Source organism: Meriones unguiculatus, chromosome 12, assembly GCF_030254825.1.
Source record: "Meriones unguiculatus strain TT.TT164.6M chromosome 12, Bangor_MerUng_6.1, whole genome shotgun sequence".
Taxonomy (NCBI): Eukaryota; Metazoa; Chordata; class Mammalia; order Rodentia; family Muridae; genus Meriones; species Meriones unguiculatus.
In genome coordinates, this window is record NC_083360.1 from 62,632,552 (window position 1) to 62,653,371 (window position 20,820).

The window sequence follows — 20,820 nt, forward strand, 5'->3', positions numbered from 1 at the left end:
CACTCTCTAGAACTTTAACAACCTGCAAACCGAGCCCATGTTCTTGACCAGCAGTGGCTCTCCGCCCCGCATTCTTTACAAAGCAACACAAATGAAGCCCCTATTCTCACAGCCCCCGAACTCAACATTCTGCCACAACCAGTGACTAAGCCACTTAGGAGCCTCATCCTACTGAACAGTCTCTGGAATTCTACCTCCTCAGTAGGAAGGCCAAAATTTCCTTCATGGTGCTAGGATTCCCCCAAAGACACCCACAGACTTCTGAGAGGCCGATGCTTCACTGGCGCCAGCAGAGCACCTTGTAATGAAGACAGGGTGGGGGCACTGCTAAGGCTATGAAATCTGCAAGCATCAATGCTGTAACAAAAGCATCTCTGCATCACTTCCCACATTTGACCTCCATATATTCCTGGATGTGTATCTCCAACCTTTCCTCTTCCCATCTCAGACACAAGCACAAATCTCAATCACCTGTACTTAAAAGCAAACTAAACAGGGAAATAACTTATCCTCAGCCTTTCTCTTTTCCTACCGTGGCTTCTCTGCTGGCCATGACATGGGGGCATGTGGAATGTCCCCAAAGAACCCATGTGTTAAAGTGTTAGTCTCCAGAAGTGCTATCTGGGATGGTAAGCTCTCTAAGAGGTGGGAGACCCTTGGGTGATGGACAGATGCCCTTAAGGGTGACTGTGGTGCCTGGCTCCCTCCTCCTCTCTTCTTCCCTGGCCATGATGTACTTGCAGCATTGTCCTGCCATGCAGGCTACACTCCTCCACAATGTGTGGCCTCCCCACAGAACCAGCAGTGGGGCTGGCCCTTCACAGGCGAGAAACGCCAAACTTGAGGTTGTGAGAGAAAATGAACCTTTCTAAGTTGACTGCCTCAGGTAGTTTTTATAGTAGCAAAAGTAGCCCACCTCCCTCTCTCCTGCAAGAACTCAAAGGTTGATAGCTGCCACCACAGCCTGATTCCTGCCCCAACTTCCTCCATTCTCTTCAAAACTCGACCACAAAATACAAAGGACACTCTCCAGCCTGCATCCACCCACGCTCTTTAGAACACCTGTCTTGCAGACCAGATTCCAGACCTCACCCACCATCCTTGTCCACCTTGAGGCAAGCCTGTGGCTCTGGCTGAACACCCATTCCCTCTGCCATGTTTCCCCTCTTCCCAAAGGTCCACCTCTTCCTTCTTTTGCATTCCACCTCTTCTTTCTTTTATCATGCTGTCTTCCAGAAACAGCATTTGTAGTCTGGGCCTCCTAGTTAAGATTCCTGGGCCACAACCTCAGTGAAGTTGTGACTTTTTTTTATTATTCCTTTCAATTATTTTTATTTTACTACAACTTTCAAACACAGCTTTATAAATGTTGATGTAGTAGTTACCTAGGAAACAGAAGAATTAAAGGATAACTATGAGAAAGGAATATTTTTTGAAAAAATAAAAAAGAAACATCATATTTCCTTAAGCAGGAGCATTTAGAATTTTAAAAAGTAATGTGGAAAATAAAACTTTAAGATTCTTACAAGTTATTTTCAGCTTCATTTCCATCCCACAACCCCTTCCATATTATGACAATTTCGCCAAATTCCTGAGTACTATGAACATGCTTGTAAATAACTAACTCCAATTAAAACCTAAAACGAAGACCCGATATGTAAATTTAAAAGCTCCACAAGCCAGTAGCTCAGAATATAAAGTACTTTCTCATGGGTATTAAGACACCTTTAACAAAATGCCTTGAAACTCATAAAAGAACAACTCAGGGCTAAGGAAATGGCTCAGTGGCTAAAGCACTCAGCTGAGTTCATATCCGCATAACTCACGTAACACCAGACACTGTAACTCATAATACCAGAATTGCTGTGCTGCTATAGAGGCCGGTAAATCCCTAGAAGCTTGTGGCCAGCTGGCCTGACGTAGGCAGCCCACAAAAGACATCCTGCTTCAAACAGAGTGGACGGTAAGAGCTGACACCTGAGCTTGTCTCTGACCCCCACACACATACCACAGCACACCCGCACCCACACTCATGCACACAAACATACACGTACATGCATAGACAAAAACATTCAGAATGATTGAAAAGGACAATAATTGGCAACTAAATGTGATGGTGTGAAGACATCTATTAAGAATGGAAAATATAATGATAAGTAAGCTTTAAAAGCAGACTACAGAACAATATAGCATGATTCCAATTAAACAATTTAGTAATTGTAAAAAGAATACAAGGTTCCAGTATTACATCTCACTCTCTTTGTGCTTTCTGTGGCTTTTGAGTTTCTACAACTGATATATTTCTTAAAATGCATTTTTAAGCCAAGGACGTGAGAAGATATAAAAAAGAGAAATAATAGTAACACCACATTAGTTTTTAAAATCTCTTGTGGGTCAGGTATGGTTGCTGTAATTCCAGAACTTCATGTAGAAGGATTAGGAATTCAAGGTTATCTTCACCTACATAGCTAATTCCAGGCTACAAATAAACAAACATACAAACAAGCAAAGCAAATAAGACAAAAGTTTTAAAGTTTAAAGATAAGCCAGTAAAATGTAGCTGCTGCCAAACTTGAGGCTGTGAGTTCAGTTCCTAGGACCTACACAGTAAAAGGCGAGCACGAACTCCTGCAAGTTCTCCTCTACCCTCCACACGTGTGCTACATGCTCACTCTCACGCCATGCACAAACACAAAATAATGCTAATGGCTTCTCAGAAGCAGAGGCTATGTCCCCAAAGTTGAATTTAGTTTTGCTGTTACTGTACCGGTGAGTCCCCTGGCATGCACCTTCTTGCAACATGGACTCTATTAATTGCCTAGGCCCACCCCCACCTCACTGGTGTACTACAGTCTCCTGAGAGTCCCCAAAGTCCCCACACGCCCTCTGACCTTCCCACAGCAGATGCTCCAAGCTGTCTGGATGCCCGTTTAGTGTCACCTGGTACAAAGGGGAAGCTGCTTGTTGCCATGTCCGAGGGAGATCTGTTGATGGAAAAACAGTGAGATTTTTAGTTCTTTGTTCTGTGAGAAAGAGCTGCACAGACATAAGAGCACGATACACATCCATCAATCGTTTCATATGGCTCACCTCTATCTCAATTTGAAAAGCAAGTAATACAATTCTATTTTGGGTTAAATATTTCTGAAATAAAGCCACTGGGAGATTTACTGATTTTCCTTATAATTTAACATACAAAAAAAATATTAAATTAAGCCACAGCGGTGGTTCTCAACTTTCCTAATGCTGTAACCCCTTAATGCAGTTCCTCATGTTGTAATGACCCACAACCATAATTTGGTAGCTACTTCAAAACTGTTATTTTGCTACCGTGATAAATCATAATGTAAATATCTGTTATTCAACCCCCTCATAGAGGTTGTGACCCACAGGTTAAGAACTGCTGGCCCACAGCCTTCTATCTTTTTCCCCTCCCCCACCCCATCCCTTGAGAAAGAGGGAGGACAGGCAGGGTCTGGCTATGTGGTCCTGCAGGCCTGGAACTCACTATATAGATCTCGATGGTCTCAAATGTACAGAGGTCCTCCTGACTCTGTGTACCAAATGCTGGGATCAAGAATGTGTCATTGTGCTTGACCAAGGTCATTATATGTATAGTCTTCCAGATATTTCTGTTTCTGTTTTTAGCTAGGGTCTGTCTCTATAGCTAAAGTCAGGTCAGCCTCAGACTCACAGCATCTTCTTGCTTCAGCCTCCCAAGTCTGAGATTAAAAATGTAAGACATCAAGCATGGCTCAGATTTTTCCCCAAGTAAAGCTATACTTATTTTTATTAGAATATTATTAAATTAGTTATTATATTTGTAAGATGAAACTCAGCATGACTCAGGCTTTCCCCAAGTAAAGCTATATTTATTTTTATTAGAATATTATTAAAATAGTTATTACATTTGTAAGATGAAGCTCTGAGGCAACAGCTATCCATCTTCTTAGGATTCTGGGTTTGTTTTTGTTTTAATGTGTATGAGTGTTTTTTCTTCATGTATGTCTGTGTACCATGTGTGAGAGCCTGGAGACCCAGAAAGTCAAAAGTGGGTGTTATATCCCTTGAGTATAGAGTTGCAGATGGTTAGGAGTTGCTATGTGGATGTTGGGAATCCAACTCAGGTCTTCTGAAAGGGCAGCCAGTGCTCTTAACCAGTAAGCTATTTCTCCAGCCCAAAGTTTGTTTGTTTGTTTGTTTGTTTTTAAAGACAAAGGTTTTCTTTATAGCCAGACTGGCTATAAACACAACCTTTTCCTCAGCCTTGTGAGTGCAAGGGTTGGAGGTGTATTTTCCCATGCCAGCCCTGAATTCCAGCTCAATAGAATTGAAATTTCTTCCCCGTCAGCCTCTTATTTCCTAAGTGTTGGCTTAGGTGAACAGCCAGACCTGAGTCTGATAACAATCATTTAAGTTACATCCTTCCCACCCTTTATCCTTTTATGCACACGAAGGTCCCAGAAATGTTTTAAGTTTTACATTAACATAACAACATCATACCACAAAGTACAGTTTTAACCAACAGTATTTGCTCAGGAGCATTTGTTTTTCTAGGACAGGATCTATGTGTTCTGTAACAGACATCAGCTGCAAATATCATTAGTAAGATATGCGTGCCTGCCACCTCTCTTTTGTGTGGGCTGCTCTGGGGCTCTGGTCATAACATGCTGACAAGGGTCATGTCATCTTGTTTGTTCTTACGGCCAGCAGGCACAGTTCTACCTACAGCTCCTTGGCCTCTCTCTTCCAGCTTTCCCTCTGGGGCTTCTTCTACTGCTCTCTAGAACAGTTTCTTGGCAGAGGAATCAGGATATGTGGCCTTCTCAGAAGGAGGCCAATGATGGAACAGGAGGGCCCTCTGGAGAACCAGGCAAGAAACTGGGCTGTGGTACAGACAGTGCAGAATCCTGCCTCCCTCAGGACCTGGGTGGCCTCTGCACGTCCTTTTCAGCATGACACTTCCCAACCAAAGCTCTCATCAAACAAGCATCAAGAACCTATTTTCTCCCCCTTTTTATGTTAAAAATGTTTCAAATACAAGAAGAAGAAGAATAGCACAGAACGCATACATTACATCTGGAATACAGTTTTGGGTACAGTGTGAACTACATTTAACTCCCATCCCCAAGTCCTCCAAAGACAGGCAATCAATAACTCATCCTCCAGCCATTTGTGAGCTCGGAAATGGGACAAAAAGAAGACTGAAGTCCTCTCAAGATCCTAAAGCACTGGCAGGCACACAGGAATATTCACCCTCTGGAGATCTGCTTGCCTTTGCTTGGCTGACCACTTACTACTAAGATTATATTCCAGAAAATGTGACATTGGGGCTGGAGACATGGGCCAGCAGTTATCCTGCTGCTCTTCTTAGAGAAGACCCAGGTTCGATTCTTAGCACCCAAATGATGGCTCACAGCCACCACAGCTCCAGTTCCCAAGGTACCAAATGTCCCCTCTTAATCCCCAGAGGACACCAGGCTCACACATACACACAGGCAAAAATTCATACACGTAAAGTAAATACATCTTTTTTTAAACTTGACATTAGTTTGCAGCTATTTTACTACAATAAATACACAAATGTATGAAAACGTTATGTTTTATCACATAGCCAGTGATAAACAAATAAACCAGTTTTGTGTTTAAAAATGATATCTCAACATTTTGTCTTCAGTCTCCCAAGTGCTTTGGGAAGCATTTTATACCTCGAGGACCTCCCCTGTTGACCACCATGCCGGCCGCATGCGTTATGTTGCAGTTACCATTTGTTGACAGTGCTGCACTATGCTGCAACCCCTGTGTTCAGGCTGGTTCTGAACACACTTTTATTGCCCGTATCCAGTGCACCTGCACGTCACACACTTACCATTACCTCAGCTTTCTGAGAAGTGGAGAGAAACAGAAATAAGTCATCTGCTTCATTAACTCGTATTTGAGGATCTTCTTATTATATTGTCATTCTCATTTATGTGATCTTGACAGTTATAAATTTTGTCAAAATTTTGATTTTGATAATTATAAAGTTTCACAAAAAGTCTTGCTGGATTTTTTTATTCAGGTTTCATTATATTATTATGGAAATCTGCCCAAAAATTGTTATAATATTGCATTTTTTCTTTTTTTAATTTTTATTTTTTTATATTAATTACAGTTTATTTACTTTGTATCCCAGCTGTAGCCCTCTCCCTCGTTCCCTCTCAATCTCACCCTCCTTCCTGCCCCTCTCTAAGTCCACCTATGTGGGAGGTCCTCCTCCCCTTCCATCTGACCTTAGCTTATCAGGTCTCTTCAGGACTGGCTGCAATGTCCTCCTCTGTGGCCTATCAAGACTGCTCCCCGCTCAGAGGTGGGGAGGTCAAAGAGCCAGCCACTGAGTTCATGTCAGAGACAGTCCTTGTTACCCTTACTAGAGAACATAATATTGCATTTTTATGTCTACATACATTGGTAAGTTCCAGTCTGCTTTGCCCTCTCCAAAGTCCACTGTGATTAAAGACCTGGTTCCAAGTAGGAAATGGTAAACCCTTGGGAGGTCCTTAGATCCTTGAGGGTGTCAGATGGTTCAACTGCAACCTTTGAGTTTCTCGTGATAATGTCATAAAAGGAGCAAGCCTGGTGTGCCCATCCCCTTTCTCTACTGCTGTTCAGGATATGGCTATGTTCCTACAGCCACCATGAAACGCTGTCCACGTGCTAGCCTCGCCACAGACTGAGGCTAATGTGACTTCCTGATCTAGGACCTTGAACTAAGGAACCTTTTATCTGTATGAATTAGCTACCTCAGGTGTTTTGTTGAAGTAATGTAAAGCTGACTAATAAGAGACTTATTCAAGTCTTTGCTTGTTTCCGTCAATAAAGGTTAGCAGTATATAAACATGGTGCTGACATCCACATACTGTAAAAGAACAACACTAAAACTTCATGCTACTCCATTTTAAAATCTACCACCACAACTAGCACAGCTTTTAAACTTTACCTGAATGCTTCCTTTTATCTCACATACTACTATACTCAGGTTAGAAAGTGTGTTTCCAAATAGTGAAAAAAACACTCTTATTTCACTGACAGTGACTAAGGGTCACACATTATATTTCAACTAAAGATATGTAAGAAAAATGTGCCTTTATTTTGCATTGTTTTGGACACTCTTCTTTTTTAAATGTTTTAAACAGATTTTTTTGGAGGTATCCAACTATCACCACAATCTAACTTACAACATCCCATCACGCAAGGGCACCCTGTTCACCATCATTCATGTCCTGCATCACCTCAAATTCTAAGCAAACACTAAGCTTTCTGCATCTGCATTTGATTTTTCTGCATGAGTATCAACTATCATACATGTTGTTTAGATGACAGGCTTTTTTCACTTTCCATGTTCCAGGATTCACTCATGCTGTATGGAACGGCTAATAATACTCCATCATGTCCAATACTAAGTAACATGATACTGTAGAGATATGCCGGATTTGGTTATCATTTCATTTGTTCATACTGCATGGACTTTAGTTTTACTTTTTTGTACATCATGGAGACTGCTGTTGTTAATATTCATGTACAAGTGTTATGTGAATATAATAGACTAGGTCATATGATAATTCCACATTTGATACTGAAGAATTGCCACCAATTGTTTTCCAAAGTGGTTATATGATTTTATTATATAACCAATAAAATATGACAGCTTAAGCCTGGTGGTAGTGGTGCACACTTTTAAGGCCAACACTCAGGAGGCAGAGGCAGGTGGATTGCTCTGCTCAAGGCCAGCCTGGTCTACAGAGCAAGTTCCAGGACAGCCAGGGCTATACAGAGAAACCCTGTCTCTAGGGGGGGAAAAGATTCAATTTCTCTACAATTTAGCTAATAGTAGTCATTTTGGTTAAGTGTGGTAACTGTTTGTGCGTTGGGGTTTTGTGTAACGTAAGTAGACACTGGGGTACTTGGGATCAAAACACAAACCTTCATGCTTACCCAGCAGACACTTTAATTGCGGCAAGCCCTTGCACTGTGGTTTTGACTTGCATTTGCCTAACGGCTGATGACATTAAGAATCTTTTAAGGCACTTGCTTGGCCACTTGGGGTATCTTCTTTGAGAACTCTCTAGATTCTTTTCCTATTTCTAATTGAGTTATCTTTTTATTATTGATTTTTAGTACCACTCTAATTTTCAAATACTACAAAGAACTATTTTCAAAGAAATTCACAGCTATATTTTTATGCTTTTTCTCTTAAATAAAAATTTGCAGGACCAATTTAAATTTAACTTGCCTCCCCCCAAATCCAAAACAATAGGCTACATTCCTGGGGGGAGGGGGGAATAAAAGAAAGAAAAGCTAGACCATTTTAAAAAGAAAACAATAACATTTCAAAAATTAATAAAACATATTTAGCATTCTTTGAGCTTTTTTATCAGTGTTCAAGCCTCTCCCCAGCAGAGGCCACCTGATAGGCTGTAGGAGGCAGCAATACACGCTGCGTCCTGAGCCTACAGTGCCCTCCAGAGACATAGTATAGAGGACTCTGACACACACACGCTTGCCTGGAAATCCATTGCTTCATATTGCTGACCATAGAACAGTTAAAACTGCTCACAAGCCAAGGTCGACCCAACAGTGGGCTCTTCAAATAGCCAAGCTCATGGCCAGTGATGAATGAAAGAGGCCAGTGCTGGTGACGAGGATGAGAAAGTAAGAGCAAAGCCAGACTTAGTAGCACAGACCTGTAATCCTGGTGCTTGGGATCAGGGGTTCAGATAGCCTCAGCTACATAGTGAATTCAATGCCAGCTTGGGCCACATGACACTCTATCTCAAAATCTCAAAGAGGGCTAACACGTGCCAGCAGGCCTGATGACCTGAATTTGATCCCAGAAACTACCCAGTGAAAGGAGAAACTGGACTTCCGGAAGCCCCTCAGACTTCCACACATGCCATGGCAGGTGTGGTGCACATGCGCACAAGCACACAAATAAGTAATGATTTTAATCAAAAAGAGGGGCTGGAGAGGCAGCTTAGTGGTTCAGAACACTTGCTGCTTTTCCAGGAACCCAAGCTCCATTCTCAGAATCCACACCTGCCCCTAACTCCAGCTCCAGGGATCCGACACCCTCTCCCGGCCTCTGCCGGCACCTGAACACACATGGCTAAGCTTCTACCACAGACACAGAATATACACAAACTCTTCTCATTTAAACCAGAAGCAAATACACACGGCTGGGCAGGCGGGGGGAGGAAAGAGAACCCAGAACTCAGTATGTCAATCAGCAGTGCTTTCATTACCTTCAACCTTCACATTTCACCTGGCCTACCACCACTGCTATCAGAATCAGAAAAACATCATTCCAACAATTTTTCCCTTCCTTCTCATCCTGACTCTTTATAAGAAAGTAATATTGATAAAGCCACAGGATGATAAGAACATAATTAATATATCCTGAAATAAGAAAATATTAGATATGACAGTGATGTATTGATAACCAAGATATCCTTCCTCTATAACTTAATTCAAAATCTCCTTAACCAAAACTAAAAAATCTTAATGTTATCTCTGGGACATGCCTAGGCTTCATTCTGTCTCCGTCTTTTCCAAATTTTCAGACATAATCATGCATTGTTTTCATAATCAGGAAAAGGAATATGTAGGCTCAAATCACAGAAAAACAACATTCAAGTATTAATTTAAGGAAAAAAACAATGAACATCCATTTATCACACACAGCTCAAAATGGAGCTGGAAATAGGCCAGAACAGTATAATGTGCTGCTTTAGCCCTTCCCCGGTGAAGTCCCAATGACTCTTCCCTCATCATTTTAGACCACTCAGAAAACTTTCAATTTTCCACTTAAGGGGCAAAATTCTTAAACTTTGTGGCTTTTTCTAATTTGACCTTTTTTGTTTCCTCCACTACCACAGGCTTCATCACTATTTTAAGAATCAAACTAAAATAGTTCATTTTTATACTTCTGAACTGTTTTCAAATTTATTAACGTACCACTTCAACCTGGTTTCTTTAACTGTTGTTTGCCTCTGCTGAAAATGTACTATAATTTATTCCCACTTTACTTGTGCTGGGGATTGGACCACGCTAAACACTCTACCACTGAGCTATGCCCCAAGCTATAAATATTCCAAGACAGGTTTACACTAAATTGCCCAGTAGTCAGGCCTTTGAATTCTCAGTCTTCTTCCCAAGACCAGCCCTTCCCCGGGGCCCAGATGAAGGAAGTAGCCCTGGAGAGACAGTAAGCAATGGTACACTAGCAACCTTAATTTCCTCTATTTGGAGACCAGAAAACCTTGTACACTGAGACTATGTAAATGTCAGCAAGGTTTGAACTTGACGCTGGCTCAGACTCTATAGAGAGGTGTCTGAACACACACAAAACAAAATCCAAATGTATAAAGAAGCTATGACTTATACATGTGCCAGGTGCGGTGGCACATGCCTGTAATCCCAGCACTCAGGGAGGCAGACGCAGGCAGGTCTTTGTGAGTTCCAGGCCAGCCTGGTCTACAAAGGCAGTCCAAGACAGCCAAGACTACCCAGAGAAAGCCTGTCTCAAAAGGAGGAGGAAGAATGACTTGGCATCCATAGAGACGGCTCAGCAGGTGAGAGTGTTCGCCGCACAGCATGTCAGCCTGAATTTGATCCCTGGAGCCCACATAAAGGTGAAAGGCGAGTACTGACTCCCAAAAGTGTTCTCGGACCCACACATGCACACTGTGCACCTGAACTCGGACAGCTCACACACATGCATGATAGTAATAAATAAAGTAATTTTTAAGAGCCATGTGGCTTAGCAACGTGGTAGTAAGATGCTGTGAATTAGTCAAAGGAGAGCTGGTGAACAGGGAAGAATGCTAACTGACGCGCTTACCTGGTATCAACAGAGATGGAACATCTAGGATGAGCAAAGCCACTTGCAAATAACTGTCGCTTCCTGGAACAGCAAACATCGTGAAGAAAGCCAGTGTCTCTGCACTCAGCCCTGACTCTGCAGGTAACATTATGCTGACTGGATCGAGAAACCAGGGGACAACTAAAGGGTGCGCCACCCTCCCGAGCAGAGCAGGCACCCGAGACACGCTCACTGCGTTAGGAACAGCTACGGGAAACGCAATAAAAACCCGACAGCCAGGGAAAGATCGCACTCGTGGCTAGCTCTCAAGGATATAGTTTTAACTTCACAGCAAGAAGCACAGGCAGGAAACTGAGAAAACAGAAGCACATAAAAAGCTGTGTTACTCAGAAGATTCACATGCACCCTTAGAGAGCATCCTACTCTCACGCAGCCCAGGCCAGCTTCAAACTTGCAATGCTCCTGCCTCAGTCAGGATGGACTGATGTGTGCCACCACCAGGCGTACAGAGGAAATAATAAAACAAATAACGAAATACTGAAACTAGATTAAGCATGTTCATTAGCTCCTTTATTTGATTACTGAACTTTTTCTCTGTCTGGAATTACTAAAAATTAAGGCTTTTTTTCAGACTAGCTTAGTGAAAATGTGTGAAAAGCTCTTCAGGATCCAGGATTCTTGTGGGCCAACCAAGCAGTATCAAGAGAAAATGCTAAACCCCAGGATCAAGGCCGTGTCCACCCAGCCCCACAGGGTCTATGACTACCGCCTCCCGGCCTCCACATTCCCCACAGCCACAGACAGACAGCAGCACTAGCAGCCAGTGTGAAGGCTGGACAGCAGTTCCCACCCAGGGGCTCCTCCCCACATCACTTCCCACTTATCCCTGGCAGGAGAGAAAGGAGGTAGATTCAGTTCCCACTTCGCTAGGCAGCCACCCTCCCTCGCCAACACACCCCAAGATATGATCCTTCCAAAAGAGGAGTACTGGCGATCTGAAAGTCAGCTTGGCTGCCGCCTCCGTGTTGGTTTGTTTTCTGTTCCTGGTGGGAAGGGGGCCTTTACAAGCAAAGTGAGACCATCTGAAAAGAATAAAAGTTCATTTCCACATAGAGTAAAAACCAGTTCAGACCTGACTCACTAAGGGAACCGAAAGCAGACCACTACCTTTTGAAAAGAAGCTATCCCCAAGGAGTGCTGTTTTCCTTGCCGCAAGATGCTGCAAACTCCCAAGAGCAGGAACCGAGACCTTACAACTTCTGTCCTTACGTGGAGCAAATCAAATTTCCTATTACTTGAAACAAACGACAACAGGGTGGCAGATTGGCAGGAGATGTGTGCTGCTTTCCTGGGTCCCTCTGCTCATTCTTTTAACAGAAAAAAATCTCTCCTCTATTGGAGGCCTTGGTCCTAGCAGTAAATTTCCTTCATCTCTGACTTGTCCTTTCTCATCCTCTGAGAGACAGAGGAGGCCACGGTGTGCTGGGACCCACGGCGAAACTGGATTGCCACCCCAGGTATGTCAGCAATTTTGATGATGGGCCTCAGCAAGAGGAGAAAAGCCCATCCCCAGTTCAGTCTACTTCACGGGGAGGCTCCCGCAGGAGAGGCGCTCCATCTGTCAAATCTCCTTTTGAACTGAGACACCACATAAACACCATGAGGGCTGTAAGCGGTGGGGATGGTATTGGGCCACTTAAGGTGAGGGGAGCCAAGGGCTTCCCAGTACACAGACCAAGGCGTTCCTGCTACTCAGCAGTTCGGCCTAATGTTTCCGGCAATCCTGGGCAGAGGCTGCTAAGAGCACTGTTGGCCAATTACCATGCCCCTCCCAACATGGAAGCAAATATTTGCAGGGTGCAGAGCAAATACAGGTTTTCGGTGTGACAATTGACTAGGAAGAAGTTGTTCACTTTTTTAAAAAGAAGAAACTTACAACTGAAACACAGCATAGTGTCTTTAAACAACAATTGCAAAGACAAGTTTACCTTTCATTTACCTCATAATCCAGGAGGGAGAGAAAAAATAAAGGCCATCCAAAAACCATGTTCTCAGACTACCTCATGTCTGCTCTCTGACTTGTATTTCAGTTGCAGTGAGCGGTTTATGAAGTGGACACAGGAATAAGTCAGTGCAGAGATGCTGGCGGGTGTGTCAGCATGGGAAGAGAGGCATATAAACGCTTAAGGGATTAAGCGCCAGCACTTACTCTCCTCCCACAGTTCCATGCTCTCCTAGCTGATATGCTGTATTTATTCAGCTTGTGATGCAAAGCTATCAGATAGAATGGCTTCTGTAACCTGATGCTATTGCTTTGAAAGAAAGAGGGGAGCAGGGGAGGGCGTAGAAGGAAAAGAAAAGCCCTAAGCTATTAAGGAGGTGAACAGCAGGTAAATGTTTTATGCTAGGTCCTGGATAATTAAAAGGCTCAAAATCTGCCTTACTCCCTAAGAAGAAAATGACCCACAGCCCCAACCACGGGTGAAATTCAAGTCTTAGCTCCATGATCTTCTTTTTATAAAATGCAGTTACCTGTAATAATTTCAAATAAAGTATTCTATAGTGCACGCATCTAAAATAATCACTAAATCCATGCCATGTGAATGATCACTAAGGACATCCACACCTGTGGGATAATGAAATAGCAAACGAAGAGGAAACCACACGTGAAATTCACACAAATCCACAGGCTAAGCACTAAGTCTCCATTAGAACAGCACTGCCACCTCTCAACTCCCACTCGGGCCACGTGGCATTGAGGTTAATGTCTGGGTGTGAGTCTGGAGAGGGGTCTCCAACACCCACAGGCCTGACCTGTCCAAACTGTTCACGCGTCCTCAGTGTCCAGGCAGTGTGGGTACAGTCAAAGGCTCGGCGGTGCCTCGGACGGGACACGGCAGCCAGGCGCTGCCAGGAGGGACTCTAGAAGCACATACTGTGAACACGTAGACTGAGAACCACCCCCCTGCAGGGTGAACAGACCCAGCTTAGCCAGCCGGGGCGTCGGGGCCTGAGGTGGGGGTGTAGCTGGCAGAGGACACTGCTGTGTGGAGTGTCAACAGGCTCCCTGGGCTCACAGCTCTTTGTCACAGTTCCCACCAAGAAGCAGAGACTGCGGCGGGTCAAGGGAGACCTGGGAGAACGTCCCTGCTGAAGTCTGTCCCTGTCACCGCCCTGCCGGAGCTGACACGCTGCTGTGTCAGCTGTGGGACTCTGAGAGCACCACTAAGGTTGATGGCTCTCTGGACTTGACAGACAGCAGTCTGAACATGCGGGGCAAGAAATGATGGCTTCTTCCCACTACCATTCCTTTTCTCCATGAGCCTCTTCCACTACTGAAGCTCAGTCTGTCCATTCACAGCCTTTGCCTTCCTAAAAGGAGCCGAGGACATAAGCATATGTCCGAAAGAGGAAAGCAAGTGTAAATGATAGGAAGATCTGGGCTTGGGGCCAAAGGAGATAATCACTTTTTATTTTTCATGATGCATGATTTCCAGAAACACACTGAAGTTTATGCCAGAAGAAGAAACTGTGGGAAGCTCCCCACAATCAACCTCCAGCTAAGAGGCACAGCGCAATCACCCCAAGGAGCACAGGTTTGCCAGCTTACAAGCCATGCCATTACAGTCAGCACTCTGAATGACCCTGGGCAATGGGTCTAACCATGCCATTACAGTCAGCACTCTGAATGACCCTGGGCAATGAGTCTAACCATGCCATTACAGCCAGCACTCTAACTGACCCTGGGCAATGGGTCTAACCATGCCATTACAGTCAGCACTCTGAACGACCCTGGGCAATGGGTCTGACCATGTCATTATAATCAGGACTCTGAATGACCCTGGGCAATGGGTCTGACCATGTCATTATAATCAGCACTCTAACTGACCCTGGGCAATGGGTTTGACCTTTGTGCACCTCGTTTTCCTCATTAGTGATTTACAGTGACAGGACAGTTGCTATAAGTTTAAAGAAAGAAGAAAAAGAGAAGGAGGAGGTGGTGGAGGAAGGATTGGGCCTGGCCCTGAAAACACTTGAAGAAGGGTCTAGTTCTATCTTCTCCTGCAAGATAGGAAAATGATGACACAGAATGTACATAATAACCAATTTTCCTCCATTCCTCAGTGGACTAACCAAAGCAGAAACCAGTTCTTTCTAATCTAAACCCTATACTTGCAGTGCCTATAGCATGCTTGTTGAACTAATGAAAATCTTTCTAACATCCCTCACCGGCTAAGCACCCAAAGGCTCCATGACTGACGATCTGGGGCAGCACTAGTTCCAAGCTTTTATGTGTCCCATATAAGTCTGCTCATAAAGTAGCCTGTGGTTATATAGCTGAAAATCTCACCACAGCTCTAATGAAATAACTTGGTAATTAGTTTTTAACTGCCTCTTTTACCCTGCTAAAAATATATGTTCCAAGAGTCCAAATACAGTACTTATTCAACATCAAATCCCCAGAGCTTAGGAAAAGCTTTGCAACAAATGCAAACATTGGTGAATGAATGAATGGGAGATGCTCTTTGCAAGCTTAAAAGCAGTGTCATAAATTTAGCAACCCTTTCTAATTCAATTCAAGTCACTGTACTTAGGTATGACAAAATGTTTAAAAATAAAAATAGCAGATGTTTGATCTCTAGGTGGCAGAGATATTTTCTTTAAAAAAAAAAAAAAAAAAAAAAAAAGCAGCCCGTCATTTATTTTTACTCTGCAGGAAATCAACCAAATACCAGCACCCAAAAGCTCATGCATATATCTGCCTAAGCCTGTTCCGTATACAAAGATGACTTGCTACCAGTTTGTGTTTAAAAGTATTTTGACTACCAGCCTCTAATATATCGCTTCTAAAAATCACTTTAATGTGGTTTTAAGATACCGGGAGGGTATCTATGGCCAGCTGATATGAATCAGCTCACAAGACCCATCAAGCACATGTGGGATCACAGGAGGAATCCAAAATCAACCTCTGTGCTTCACCAATGCCCAGCAAAGAAACAGGGTAGCCTCGGTGAATTCAGCCGGGAAAGAGGGGCATAATGACTCAGGACAGATGTTCTGAGTTCAGGATCTGCGTCACACACACAAGTCAGCACTGATTCCCGTGCACAACCTAGAAAGGTCATGAAGCAGAGCTCACATTCTCTGCGATCTGCTGTGGAGACTGGCTGAAGCTGGCACCACCCAGGCGGAGGTCTAGGATAAACCGCACAAGCTGTTTCTCAATGAACAGCACTGTACTCACCTTCAAAGTCTTAATTACCATAGAACGACAAAACAAAAAGCCAGCTAGGAAGAAGGCAGCAGAGGACCTCAGACAACATCAAGTGAGCCTCCTTCTGCTGCCATTGTTCTGCTGTGGGAGCCTCGGGAGCCCCAGGGCACACCTAGCAGCAGCGGTCAGCCAGCCATGGCACCAGAGACCACAGCCTCTGCAGCGCAGGCAGGGAGCACACACACAGACACAGAGCTGCTTTCTGCAATTACAGCACACCCTCGGGAAGATTCAAAACGGGGGGCGGGGGAGGGAAGCCCCGGCAAGCTTGACAGGAAGCCACTAAGAGGACAATGTCATCTAACAAAACCTGCAGGTCGACAGTGAAACTAAATTCTTTTTTTTTTTTTTTAGCCCCAAAGCTTTCCAGAAATAATTCCTCACAGGCTTACAGAGAACCCTGCAAACGTCCCCCTGGAACCGCTAAATAAATACAACACTCACGGGCTCACGGCAGCTGTAACTTCGGAGGACAGAACAGGGTTCCGCTGTGAAGATGCTTTTCCCTCTCTTCTACAAGATCTTTTTAACAGCCAAATAGAGTCATTCCTCACTATAAAAACCAACAGAGTTCTTCAACATCTGCTGAGCCCCTAGTCTCCAAAGAGACTTTCAATTGCCAGACCCTGACAGCCTCCCAGAGCACTGCAGGGGTGAATTAAAGACCTGTCAGTTGCAGTGGCAGCTACACTCGCTGCTGCGGTGGCTGCTTCCGCAGGAAGGGATGCTGGGAGATTTTTTCCCCCAATCCCTGCTGCAGCCTAGTCCTAATCCATCACTGTTTAATTGTCCTAGAGGAACAAGCAAGACAGGTACAAATGGACTGGGTTTATAAAAATCACAGGACCTTCCAATGAGTTTTCACCTAGCCTAGGCATTTCTCCATCTATCAAAGAATAGCATGAATTGCTTTCTTGCTTTAAGAGAGCTGTAAGAACAGGTTGTTATTCCCAGGCGTGACTCAGATTTTCTAACCCCGGACTTTCTTAAAACACACTTGAGGGACGCAGAATAGGGGAAAATCGGTTTCTCTAGAGTTTTCAGTCTGGTGGGTTATTTCAATGACAAATACATGTCACATGACAGGCATATCACGGTTGCTAGGAAGGCCAATTTCAAACTGGCGTTTAATATTATTTCAAGTGTGTTTGTGTTTAGAGTTGTGGTTTTTGTTGCTGTTGTGTTTTATCTTAGTGTTTTGATGGTTGAAATGGAGTCCTACTCTATAGCCCAGGCTAGCCTGAAACTCAAGATCCTTCTGCCTCCTCTTCCCAAATGCTAGGCTTACATAGGCATGTGTTATCAAGCCCAGCTCTTGGAGTGGATTTGGCTAACTCAAAACCAAAAACATCGCACTTAAAGAACTCCACTCCAGGGACCCTAAGTAAGCAAGATCCTGAAGCTGGACTACGCTGTCTTAGTATGAAGAGTATAGGCTCTCCGGAAATAAGGCCTTCCATGACTTTAGTTTTTTCTAACAAGGGCTTCTGCTCACAGTAGGACTGAAACTGTCTTCTTAGGGGACCCATTATTTTTTCTGATTATAAAATCAGTAGCTGGATGTGGTGTCACATGCCTGTAATAGACAGGGGAGAATCAAGATTTTAAGGCCAGCTCAGCTACATAGTGAGTTCCAGGACAGCCTAAGCTATATAAGACACTGTCTCAGAAAATATTTTTTAAAAAGTCGCTATCAAGCAAAATAAGCTGGTATTTCCAGATTATAAATAATAACCAAGAAAAGAAGAAAATTAAAGCCAGACACTATCCCATCAGTAAGAGATAATCATTACCAATATTTTGTAACATCTGACATAGAATATTTTTCTCCTTCCTATGTCATATGGATGGAGCTTAACAATAACATATTTTTCTTTAATAATATTGCTTCCCAGCTATCTATGTATTGTCTTTGTGTCACATGACTTTCCCTGGGATGCTGTCAACAAATTTATCCCAGATAAGAAACTGACACAGAACAAGGAAGTCGTTCCAACTGAGTGTTGCCTGGTGAGCAAATGAGTTCACCCGGGTCACTTAGAGGAGAAGACTCCACTGCAGTCACCCTAACAGCTCTACCCAGTGCAGATGAAAACCCCTGAGAGACTGTATCTAGGGCTTTCTGACCAACTGTAGGCTGCTATGGAAGATGCTCTCCTCTTCCTCCAGCAGCTGTTTCCCGCTTACACTACTCTAGGAGGGGCTCTGTGAATCTCCCAGCTGTCCTGACTGTGCCCGGGATCAGCTTTCTAGACCTTACCCGCTTCCATTCTCCCTACATACACAACGTCGCTTCATACAAATAGAATTATTTGCCCATATATGTGACCTATGGCTAAACACCTATATTTCTTTCTTTTAAACGTGTTTATTATTTGTTGGGGAGGGAGGTCCACACACGTGCCACTCAGCACATATGAAGGTCAGAGAACAACCTGCAAGAGTTTGTTCTCCCAAGTGGGTCCAAGGCTGTCGGGCTTGGCAGCAAGCACCTTTAGCCACTGAGCCATCCTGCTGGCTCAACCACCAGATTTCTAAAAGTGCTCACTAGAGTTAGTATGTACAATGATAGCCAATGTATCTGTGCACCTATAATATAGCTGTGTTACATGGTGTTGTGAGCAGGGCCAACACAATTGTTGCTCTCTGCAAAAGAGAAGCTAGATACTCACCAGATGTAATCAATACTGCACTACGAGGAAAAAAAAAACCAAAACCCTACAGATACCCAAACACATCAGAGACCTGCTCTTGCAAAGGTTGATGTGAGTGAGAGAGTAGCAATCCAACTGCAAAATTCACAGCTTTGCTGTTCATCACTATTAATATCTTTCAACTAATATTTCTTTTTCCTACACCAAAACTTAAATATAGGTTTCAACTATATTTTGTGAATGCAATGTATATCAGAATAATTGGTGTAACGCGTATACATTCTTACCTATTTAATCAATTAGAATTAACAATTAAGAAACTACAAGAGGTAGGCTATATACATAACTCCAGGAATCTTTTCAGCCGTCAGGGAACACAGGTTTCTAAGCACCTCCAATTTAAACCTAACTGACATGTTCGAAAGCTGAGGAAGGTTAAAGATTCCTTTAAGAACACTGAAAAAATGACAACTTAAAATGACGTTTTTACATGGCTGTGTGTGTGACAGAGAGAGAGAACACTAAAAATCAAGCCCAGAGCCACAAGGGCTAGGTAAGCTCTTACCACTGAGACAGAACCCTAGCCTTTCAGCCTTCCATTTTCCTTTAAATAGCCTTATATATGTATTTCCTCATACATGCGGCATTTCCCCACCCCCCCCACTGGTGCCATGCTTAAAACATGCTTCTCTACCCAATGAAAACACTTGTTTGCCTCTGTTTACTCATAACACATAATACAATAGACGTCCCAGTATGTGTTCGTTAGCATGACAAGCCACCAGACCCACATGTGTTTGGCCGCATCACTCCAGCAGTGCTGACACTGAGGCTTGGCTGGAGGAGGATGTCAATCAGGGTGTGGTGGTTTGAAGGAAAATGTCCCCCACCTGGGCCCCAGTTGGTGGCACTGTTTGGAGGGCTCAGGAGCCTTGCTAGAGGAAGTAGGGGCGGACTTTGAGAGTTTATAGCCTGTCCCCACATTAAGTTCCCTCTCTTTGCTTTCTGCATGTGTCTGGAGATGTGTCAGCCGGCTTCCTGCTTTGGTTGCCATGCCTTTTGCGCCATTGTGGACATCCCTCTGGAAATGCAAGCCAAAATAAACTCTTCTCTAAGTTGCCTCAGTATGTATCTTATCATAACAACCAAAAGCAACGAAGGGGGATGAGACTTCTTAGAACACGTATCCATATACAACCAGCTTTCCCCAAACTAGAAACGCCCTATGACAGAGAGAATGTGCTCAACAGATGTCTGTTAAGCCTAGTGTCTTAGCAATTCATAACATTAGTAATGGGAGAAGAGGAGAGGTGGTGGAGGAAGAGCAGGAGGAGGAGGAAGAGGAGGAGGAGGAGCAGCAGGAGGACTAGGAGGAGGAACGGGGGTGGGGGAGCAGTGACATCACCACCATGCAAAGCAGGCATTCTTTTACCCATGGTCTAATGAGGTAAATGGGGAAACATACAAAATTAAGTTCTCGTTTGTTAAATTTAGAAGAACAGTATTTTTTCTTTTATGAAAACATTTAATTTTAGAACTGCTATGAAGCTGCATTTAAAATAATCAAAATGTCTCACATCTTGGGTGGTATAATGGTTCTATAAAAACAGCAGTGCTTTCTTAGTATCTTTGGCACATTGGCTGGCTTGTGAAGCTTGTTTTATATCTAAGTTAACAAAACACTTTCAAATCAATTATTTCATAGGTTAAAGGTATGATTACAAAATAATAAGTAATAATTACTTATAGGGAATTATGTGGAAAGCATCACATACTATTTTAGTGACTAAGTTCTATTGAAAATACAGGATCCATGTATTTGGATCCATGTATGCTGGAGCCTCAGGAAGGCTCATTCAATGCTCAGGTGTTGCTTTGAGCAACTAAGCAAGGGATTAACTCTTCCAGAAACTACACCAAACCATACATTCTTCTGGACATGATTTTCTTTCAGATTTGGCCCACGATTTTTAAATGCCAAACAATCCCTTAAGACCATTGGAGAGCTGATCCACAGAACTTTTCCTTAA

The 20,820-nt window shown here is 43.5% G+C and overlaps 1 protein-coding gene across 4 annotated transcripts in view; it reads right to left on the reverse strand.

Annotated features, from left to right (window-relative positions):
- The window catches only part of Ttc39b (tetratricopeptide repeat domain 39B), a 99,229-nt gene that overhangs the window by 50,134 nt on the left and 28,275 nt on the right, over positions 1-20,820 (reverse strand). For 2 of the 4 annotated variants that reach the window (XM_021650384.2, XM_060365791.1), the window contains one exon: positions 2,892-2,984. In XM_021650384.2, coding sequence (XP_021506059.1) covers positions 2,892-2,984 — 93 coding nt within the window. Of the gene's footprint in view, positions 1-2,891; positions 2,985-16,106; positions 16,128-16,580; positions 16,845-20,820 lie in introns of those variants that run through there. The other 2 variants (XM_021650385.2, XM_060365792.1) reach the window with 2 other exon arrangements.